General features: G+C 36.1%; 1 protein-coding gene across 4 annotated transcripts in view; it reads left to right on the top strand.

Annotated features, from left to right (window-relative positions):
- Positions 1-9,369, top strand: part of CALCRL (calcitonin receptor like receptor) — an 88,089-nt gene extending 78,720 nt beyond the window's left edge. For 3 of the 4 annotated variants that reach the window (XM_060177606.1, XM_007529548.3, XM_060177607.1), the window contains 3 exons: positions 1,667-1,885; positions 2,044-2,085; positions 6,335-7,949. In XM_060177606.1, coding sequence (XP_060033589.1) covers positions 1,667-1,885; positions 2,044-2,085; positions 6,335-6,550 — 477 coding nt within the window. In that variant the 3' untranslated portion in view covers positions 6,551-7,949. The other variant, XR_009545913.1, reaches the window with a different exon arrangement.
- The last annotated feature ends 1,235 nt before the right edge of the window (positions 9,370-10,604 follow it).

Below are 10,604 nucleotides of genomic sequence, written 5' to 3' on the forward strand. Positions count from 1 at the left end.
CACTGGACTTTAAAGCACTAAGCCCCTCAATAAAAACAGAAAAGAAGGAAGGAAACCTCAAGGAAAGAGAAAATGAATGTTTGTTTCAGCAGCATTCTGTTACCAGAATCACTTATCTGCACTTTAGTTCTGAAAGCTTCGGTTTCCCTTTTGAGGAGAACATGTTTTTTCTCTTGGGGAAGCTGGTAATAATACACAGTAGATGTGTAACCAGAGCAAAATAATTATCAGCTGGCCCTTTGGGATGCCAACAGTATTTTATCTCTAGAATAAGTAAGGTCAAATATCAGATGATTCAAGTCTGTGAGTGAGTCTTTTCTTGTTAAGATAAAAGGAATTATTTTACTATTTTTTGGGATGGTAAGAATTATTGTTGTAAAAAGTAACAGGACAGATTAACAGAGAAGATAAAAAGAAAACAATGATTATGATAGAATATGTACTTGGAAGTATGTAGTGTGGAAACATTGATATCAATTCCGCTTTAAAAAAATAATAAAAAGAGGGAGCCAGGCGTTGGCACTGCGGGTTAAGCACACATGTCGTGAAGTGCAAGGGCCTGCTTAAGGATCCCGGTTCCAGCCCCAGACTCCCCACCTGCAAGAAAACCCCCCACCTGCAGGGGAGTCGCTTCACAGGAGGTGAAGCAGGTCTACAGGTGTCTGTCTTTTTCTCCCCCTCTCTTGTCTTCCCCTCCACTCGATTTCTCTCTGTCCTAACAACAAAACAGTAAGAACAATGATAATAACAACAAAGGCAACAAAAGGGGAAACATAAAAATATACAATAAAAAGAAAGAGAATAGGTTGGAAAATGGCTCACCTGGTAGAGTCTACATGCAACCATGAGGAAGGACCAGGGTTCAAGCCTCCTGTACCCACCTGCTAGAGGGGAAGGAAGAAAGTTCAGTGCTGTGGCCCAGGAGATAGCGCAGTGGATAAAGCATTGGGCTCTCAAGCAGGAGGTCCCCAGTCCAATCCCTGGCAGCACAAGTTCCAGAGTGATGTCTAGATCGTTCTCTTTCCTCTTATCTTTCTCATTAATAAATAAATGAAATCTTTAAAAAGAAAGGAAGGAAGGAAGGAAGGAAGGAAGGAAGGAAGGAAGGAAGGAAGGAAGGAAGGTCAGTGCTGCAGATGTGTCTGTCTGTCTATCTATCTATCCATCCATCCTCAGAACCTTCTCAGTTAACCCCCCATGTCTATCAGATGATGATGATGATGATGATGATGATGATGATGATTATAATAGAAATAGCTTCTGGAAGGAGTGAGTTTATCCTACAGGTACCAAACTTCAGTGTTAATTCTGGTGGAGAAAAAAACTGTTTTATGTTATAAACAAACCTTTATTTTCTTTGAATTTGAAAAAAGTTTTTAAAAAACCTCTGTTTTAGAATCATGTCAAAATTGCAGAAGAAGAGCTCCACCTTCACTGAAAGATGATAAGGGTGTATTTGAGTTCCCCATGTGTTGCATTAACTTTTATATCCTTGTCATTTCAGTCAGACACATTTATATAATAAGCACATATAAAATATCTTAGACACATGTTTTTAAGAGATCCGATTTTATACATTAGAAATAATGGTTTTTTTGAAATCAAAGATTTATAATGCTCCTCAATAGTAAATACAAAATAATTGCTTTTATTGTTCTTTTTAAAGGTGAATCTATTTTTCCTGCTAAATATTGTCCGTGTTCTCATCACCAAGTTAAAAGTTACTCACCAAGCAGAATCCAATCTCTACATGAAAGCTGTAAGAGCTACGCTTATCCTGGTGCCATTACTTGGCATTGAATTTGTACTGATCCCCTGGAGACCTGAAGGAAAGATTGCAGAAGAAGTTTATGACTATATCATGCATATCCTTATGCACTACCAGGTACGATGTGCTTGCTTTACAAAGGAAGCTTGTAACATTTGCTATTAAATTTATATATAGTTTAAAAAAAATCTCTCTATATATCAAGTTGATTACAAAAATGTGTCTTTTCCGTTTGAAATAAAACAATTCTTTTTCTTTTTTTCCCCCCCATACAGGGCCTTTTGGTTTCTACAATTTTCTGCTTCTTTAACGGAGAGGTAATGAGACTGACATCACAACTTTAGCCATTTTCTATTTGCAATGTGGTTTTTCCTTGAAAGAAATGAGGGAGAATTATAAATTCCCTAGGAACAGTTGATCTCAAATCTCATCTCTACCAAGAAAAAATAGAACCATAGAGTTTAGGTTCACAGTTACAACTTATCTCCCAAAAGCACAGGTCATAGTGGAATTAAAGGCTAATGCAAATTCAACCTGAATCCAGAATAGCACATTTGTGACTTTTGTCATCTAGTCCTTTAACCTAAATTGTTTTTTTTAAGTAATTCTATTTATCCTGGACTTTATCCTAGTTATAGTGTTAGACAATACTTAACCTCATAGAACATAAACTGAGGAGAAACAGAAATGTCTCATTATTTATCCTCCCTCTCTTCCTTGTCTGATCTGTTTTTTTCAGTTGGTCCACAGTGTGACTTTCTTTCTTTTTTTTTTTCTTTTTGCCTCCAGGATTATCACTGGGGCTTGGTGCTGGCACTGTGGCTTCACTACTCCTGGCAGCCTTTTTTTTTTTTTCCATTTTATTGGGCAGGACAGAGAGAAATTGAGAAATGAGAGGGAGGGGGAGATAGAGAGGGAAAGAGAATGGTAAGACACCTGCAGACCTGCTTCACTGCTTATAAAACAATCCTCCTGCAGGTGAGGAGCTGGGGCTTGAACCGGGATCCTTGCATGGGTCTTTATGCTTTGTACTCAGTGTGTGGAACCCAGTGCACAACTGCCTAGCCCTCCTACAAAAGGATTTTTTTAAAGTAAACTCTCTTATACAGGAAAGAGAAACAGTGGGTTAACAAATTTAAGAAAATACAATGTTCTAACTCATAATATGACAGTATGCTTTGGATATTTCATGATTGGAAAGCAAATCGCCATCGTCCTTTACCATTCATTTACATATCATGATGAGGTGTGAAATTATATCCTTAAAATATGCAGTCTTGTAAGTAGTTATATCAATTAATAGTTTCAAAGAAGAGAAGTATAGATTAACAGAAATGTACAGCATGCCATCCCCCCCCAAAAAAATAAACACAGAACATAAAAGGTACATATCTGCAATAACTGGACTTTTGCATAGGTATTTTAAGCACACACAAATAATCATTTTTAAAATAGCTTGTTATGGGACACATTACAGAATAAGGGAATTATAGAGCACAGCATTACGTTTACACCCCAAAGATGTCACTTTGTTTCTGGCTACAAGCATTCTGGACAATAATATGCTGGCCCCCTAGTATCCATTTCTACTTTTATTAATAAGAAGTAAAAGAAGTTCCTTACACAAGTCTCGTGGTTGTATACTAGAGATGTGAAGTTTTCCATCTTATTTCTTCACCAGATCATATATTGTAGATTCCTTACCACATTGTCAATTATTCTTTTGCCTTCAGGGTTATTTCTGGGGCTCTGTGCCTGTACTACAAATTCACTGCTCCTGGAAGCCATTTTTCCCCTTTGGTTGCCCTTGTTGTTTATCCTTGTTGTTATTATTGCCGTCATCGTTGTTGGATAGGACAGGGAGAAATCGAGAGAGGAGAAAGAAGACGGGGGGGGGGGGGAAGAGAGAAAGATAGACACCTGCAGACATGCTTCACTGCCTGTGAAGTGACTCCCTTGCAGGTGGGGAGCCGGGGGCTTGAACTGGGATCCTTCTACCTCTCCCTGTGCTTTTCATCATGTGCGCTTAACCCACTGCGCTACTTTCCGGCACTCAGTTGTTTGTTTGTTTGTTTTTGTAAACCAATATAGATGAGAACATAAATTATATTGAATAAAGTTTTGAGTTGGTCCTCTTCTTTAGAAAGTGTGTCCAAGAATGATGAAAGCTTAGTAGCTCATTGCACTCTACCTGTGTAAGCAAAAGGGATGTCTTGATCTTCTGCCATGTCTTGGACTGAAACAAAGAAGGCATTAGAAAATTTCAAAAATACAAAATCTTTGAGCCAAGCTGTTGCCAGATCTTGAGTTCTACACATCTCCGATATCTATTGCCTTTTCTTTATCCCTTAAGATTTGATCTCTATGTATTAGTCTCTCATCCCATGAAATATTTAGTATCCTTTTTTGTCTCTTTTACTCTTTTTTTTTTTTTTTTACTCTCATGAAAATACAGCTACTAAACCTATTTTGCGTGATTCCAACTATACATGTACTTTTTAAGACGATCTGCTTGGACTGGTTTCTTGCTCTCCACATTAAATTATGCAATTTTTTCTTTAGCTTCCTATGTCTATTTTTATCCAAAATCTTTTTAAAATTTTTTACTTATGAAATGGAAATATTGACAAGACCATAGTATAAGAGAGGTACAGTTCCACACAATTCCCACCACCAGATCTCCATATCCCATCCCCTCCCTTGAAAGCTTTCCTACTCTTTATCCCTCTGGGAGTATGGACCCAGGATCATTATGGGGTGCAGAAGGTGGAAGGTCTGGCTTCTGGAATTGCTTCTCTGCTGAACATGAGCATTGGCAGGTGGATCCATACTCCCCAAACCTTTTTTGACTGACGCTTTTCTTCACTGGCTAAATTAATGACGTGACAAGTGCTTTCATGTCAGCTTTCCTCCCCTCACACAAAAATGCATGTGGTTAACATAAACTATGGGCTTTAGTCTTCAGAACGGCCCTAGCATGTGAGTATTTAACAACTGAGAGTAGATATCTTTATAAAGTGAGCAAAAAGAATTGTTGTGAATACTGAAGCAAAATCTGTAATAAGAACCGGGTAGAATTTTTATATGCAGCTTTTTAAAGTCTATTTTAATTAATTCTGATTAATCAGGTGTTAGTGTGCACATACAGCTGTAAAGTTATATTTTAAACACAGTGGCCTCACTGTTTATGTATCACTCATCTGTAAAGCAGTGAAAAACATTTCCATATCTTTGATGGCATCCAGATATCATCTAATTGCAAGTTTCCATATTAAAAATATTGAATTTTCTCATTAAAAATATTGAATTGCTCTATTAATGTTAGGTTGGATAGGTTATATTAGATTAGGTTAAAATTAGATTAGATTAGATTAGATTAAAATTAGGGAAATTAGATTAAAAAAGGGGGGGTCAGGCAGGTTAAATGCAGATGGCTCAAAGCACAAGGACAGGAGTAAGGATCCGAGTTTGAGGCCCCGGCTCCCCACCTGCAAGGGGATCGCTTCTCAAGCAGTGAAGTAGTGAAGCAGGTCTGCAGGTGTCTATCCTTCTCTCCCCCCTCTGTCTTCCCCTCCTCTCTGGATTTCTCTCTGTCCTATCCAACAACAATAACAATAAATACAACAACAAGGGCAACTAAATGGCCTCCAGGAGCAGTGTATTTGTAGTGCAGGCACCAAACCCCAACAATAACCCTGGAGGCAAAAACAAACAAACTTGGCATTGTTATAAAGAATAATATAAACAAATCGATTTCTACAACGTTAAGTTTAGTAAATAATCCCTTAGTTAAGGAAATAGAGTTCCCAGCGTTTTTCTAATAACTGAATTGCCAGGAAGAAACCGTAACAATCTTTGGGAGTCGGGCTGTAGTGCAGAGGGTTAAGCACAAGTGGCATGAAGCTCAAGGACCAGCATAAGGATCCCGGTTTGAGCCGCGGATCCCCACCTGTCGGGGTTGCCTCAAGAGGTGAAGCAGGTCTGCAGGTGTTAGTCTTTCTCTTCCCCTCGCTGTCTTCCCCTCTTCTCTCCATTTCACTCTGTCCTATCCAACAACAACGACACCAATAACAACAACAACAATAACTACAAAAACAAAAAAACAAGGGCAACAAAAGAGAAAATAAACAAATAATAATAAAAAAAAAACAGTAACAATCTTAATCAAAATAAAGATTCCAAGAGCAGACTTTTCAAAAGGCGGTATCCCAAAAGACATTTTGGCTTTTAGATCTGAAAGTTTCCTGTTTTAAGACTCTAAGTACTCATAGGACCAGCAAAATAGCTCTGTCGTACGGTGTACGGTGTACTGCTTTGCCATACACGCATGCATTAACGATGTGTTAAATACGTAGATTTATATATACATTTTAAAATTTCAAGCACAAGGCGTGAAAAGGAAAATATTAGTAAAATCTAAAAGTAAGTAAAGTCCAGTGGACATCCCTAGGTGAGAATGCTTTACGCCATTTTTATACTGTTACTGTTGTGCTATTAGACACAGTATTTTTATCTCAAATAATGGGTTGCTCTTACCCTGCTGATTTCTCCTTTTTTAATTGATAGGTTCAAGCAATTCTAAGAAGAAACTGGAATCAATATAAAGTTCAATTTAGAAACAGCTTTTCGCACTCAGATGCCCTTCGCAGTGCGTCATACACAGTGTCGACAACCAGCGATGGTACAGCGTACAGTCACGACTGCCCGAGTCAGCAATTAAATGGGAAAAGCATCCACGATATTGAAAATGTGGTTTTCAGACAAGAAAAGCTATACGATTGACAACACAGGGAATATTACATGATTTTTATGCCACCTCCTGACTCGTGGACTTGGTTCCAAGATTTTACAAACAGAAGATTTCAGTATCAAGTGACGTTCTTGAACGCTGCACAAAAGCTACTGTATGAATTTCGTAATATGGATAAATGGCTATAACAACTTGGTGGTCAAGAACGGGTACAGGGCCAAGGGGTGGGGGGGCGTGCTACTTTGTAAGGTTAGCCAAATTATATGGTGTGGCTACTTCCACTGATTTCAAACTACCAACTTGACATCATTGAATGTGCAGTTGGAAAAACAGCATAATCAACACCTATCAACTAACTGGAGTTCCAACACCACTACATGAACTTACAGATAAATAATCCTATAAAAGTTCATATAAACTGGACAAGTTTCTTATTGCCTAAAGATAGATGATAAAAATTGACTTGGAGAAGAAATGATGGTTCTATTACTTGGTGGTTAAAATCTTTGCTCCATATCTATTGGTTCAAACATTTATCCCTGAAAAATATATTTTGATTTTTTTAATTTACCCTTGCAAATGGACCAGATAAAAGATAATTATTCTTGTTGACATTTCCTCCTATACACAACAGCGGAGCAGAATCGCTATTCACTACTTATTTGCTGATATATCACAGTTGTACTCAGTGTCAGACCTATTCTTGTGACTTTATAACTAGTATTATGATAAACAATACGACTCTAATATTATTAGAGAAACGTCATGATTGATACCACAAAATGCCTTCCTAGTAACTGCCCTATTTTGTTACATAAGATCACTTGTCTGTATTTGTAAATAGTAACTTTGCCCCTTCCATTTCTACTGTGTAGACAAGCAGCTATTTTACTGGAAGGAACTCAATGAAGGACTTCTTATTTTCTTGGAAGCATGTAAAAAAGTTGTGAAAAGTGAGCTTGTAAATACTTTGTTAGTTTGTTTTGTAGTCCCAGTTCAAATGCATATATCCTAGTTGATTAAAAATATGCAATGTAATAATCTACACTTAATATCTGATACTGTGTCTGAGCTAATTTTATAAGAAAATAGAATCTGGAATTCTATATGTGCTAAATATTTTAAGACAACCAGATGTCAGCATCAGAAATGTGAGTGGCAAGAAACAGAAATATCTATATACAATATTTATTGAAAAATCTCAGAGACCACTGTTTTATGGAATAAGCTAGGTCTGTGATTCATACCTTAAGATCAGGTATATTTGACACACTTCTCCCTTTATTCTGACGATGAATCTGAATTCTAATCCAGAAAATTGTGATAAGGTTACTGTGATAAATAGAATCTTCTACTCTTAACAGTTTTTACTCCATTTAAAATATTATTTTACTGACTTTTACTGTATGAAGAGACATAACCTGGGAAATATTCCAGTCTATAGTTTTTACTCCATTTAAAATATTACTTTACTGCCTTTTATTATATGAAGAGACATAACCTGGGAAATATTCCAGTCTATTAAGAAATAGATAAATGCTATCTATATCATATGGAATGCTTTAATATCTTAATAGAATGACTTCATGTATTCATACAAATCAGCAAAAGACTTGAACATTTCATCACTGAGGATGTCAGAACATTTATGCAATAAATGAAGGTCAAAGATTGTCTTTCTGTTGGATTTAAGTGACATCTAAATGAGATTTGAGGTTTTCATGTTGTTTTCCACTGAAATTTCTGAAGACAAAAGAAAAAATGCCTCTGATTATTAAAAGGATATTTTTGGGAGAAATCATTATGTGTATGTGTTTTGCAGTGTGTCAATCTGCTTAAATTAAGCAGAATAACAACTTAGTTCTCAATTGTCTTTTCATTAATTCTCAGTAGGTAAGTTCAAAATTAATTTGATACTCTAGGGATAATATCCAAATTAATATGAATTAACAAACACAAAACATCCTGGTTAATACATCTGCTACTTGTAACTTTCCTATATGCCTGTAAAGACTTTATTACGTTGATTTCAAATTTATGGATTTCATAGCAGATAAATTAATAAAAAGGAATGCAGGCTATTATAAAATTCTGACTGTTGAAATTCTACCAAAAAATTCCTTTAGATAAACTCACTTTTTAGTTATCCAGAAACATAGCTTCAATTCCTTTGCTGATGCTATTTACAAATGTTCCAGACAAACTGTCAAGTGTCAACTATAAATGACAGTAAAAATATCAAATACTTAGCATGGTGTATGCGTATTTTTATTATGCTTTTATACTATAAACTTTTGATGAGATTGTTTCTGTGGCATGGGTCAATTTATTGTACAGCCTTTAGATAAAAGTATGGCATGATACAATAGAATCAGTTTTGTATGTATGGTTTTTAGGAATAACATTTTAAAATATTAGAATTATCTGAAACTATAGCGCTAATTAAAGTCTCTACGTATCTTACTCATGAAGTAATTGTAAAATCAACACTTTCTAGAAGCAGATGTTTTTGGTGACTGAAACTAATTTGAAATTCTCAGCTTTTTAAAACGTAGATTCGTTATTATTCTAAAAGTATTTGTGAAAATCGAATCAATTTTAAAACATTTGAACTGGCCACGTGTTATATTTTAGAACGTGTATTCAATAAACACCCAAGTTGAATTCAGTGTTTGTGCATGTAAGCCGATGAACATGGTTTGCCGCTGGGTTTGTTCTTTAACAACTTTAAAAATGTGAACCGCCTTTAGTTTTCTCTAATTATACTTTGCTAATAGGAGTCACAATTTCATTTATCTGTAAAACATACTCAAGATAGCCTAATAAATTAAAGCAATTCATCTTATGCTTACTGGGTTTTAACTTCTGTGTTGATTGCATTAAAATGTTAGTTATGAACCAATGTCATTCTCACTCCTGTTTACTCATACACTGAGTAATTAATGTATTAACATAATTACTTATAGCAATCAGTTGAATACTTAACACCAATAAGTATATTTCCTTTTTAGTTTTAATAACTCAGTAAATCATATCATAAACCAATTTTCAGAATTATTTTATACTAATAAATTCCAAATAAATTATAATATATGAAAATTTCATCCTGAACTGAAGTAAGGAAAAGCATTCCCAGAAGCAGAAAATTATATAGGTAGTTTTATATTTTTACATTACATTTAATTCTGTATTTTTTTATTGGATAGCGGAAAGAAAGAAAGGAAGGAAGGGAGGAAGGGAGGAAGGAAGGAAGAAGGCAAAATAACTTCTGTGAATACAACTTTAAGGAAGGGTATAGTCATGAGCCATATGAATATAAAGTGAAAACATGCCCATAGTTTTAATTAATTCATTAGGGACAGACCCAGGAAAATGTCATGCTTAGAAGATTTGACCAATCAGAGAGATTTCAGAATATTATAATACAAATATAAAAGAATAACAAAAACTCACAAAGTAAATTTACAAAACAGTAACCTGCATTTCTTTTTTTAAAATATTTATTTTATTTATTCCCTTTTGTTGCCCTTGTTGTTTTATTGTTGTAGTTATTGTTGTTGTCGTTGTTGGATAGGACAGAGAGAAATGGAGAGAGGAGGGGAAGACAGAGAGGAGGAGAGAAAGCTAGACACCTGCAGATCTGCTTCACTGCTTGTGAAGCGACTCCCCTGCAGGTGGGGAGCCGGGGTTCGAACCGGGATCCTTATGCGAGTCCTTGTGCTTTGCGCCACCTGCGCTTAACCCGCTGCGCTACAGCCCGACTCCCAGTAATCTGCATTTCTATGACCAAGAACAAAGTATATTAATATCTTTTTCTATTTGTAAAAAGGAAACATTGACAAAACCATAGGATAAAAGGGGTACAACTCCACACAATTCCCACCACCAGAACTCCATATCCCATCCCCTCGGGGGGCTAATGCTTTACAGTGCAGTCACTGACATATGAGTATCGTTTCATCATGCACCAGAATCCCACAGTTGTCTTCCACTGCCCCCCAACTTCCCAGGAATCCTTTGTTTTGAGGCAATACACCATGCCCAATCCACATTTCATGTTCTGTTCTCTCTCACTATCCCTATTGA

The sequence above is a fragment of the Erinaceus europaeus genome, chromosome 18, assembly GCF_950295315.1.
Source record: "Erinaceus europaeus chromosome 18, mEriEur2.1, whole genome shotgun sequence".
Taxonomy (NCBI): Eukaryota; Metazoa; Chordata; class Mammalia; order Eulipotyphla; family Erinaceidae; genus Erinaceus; species Erinaceus europaeus.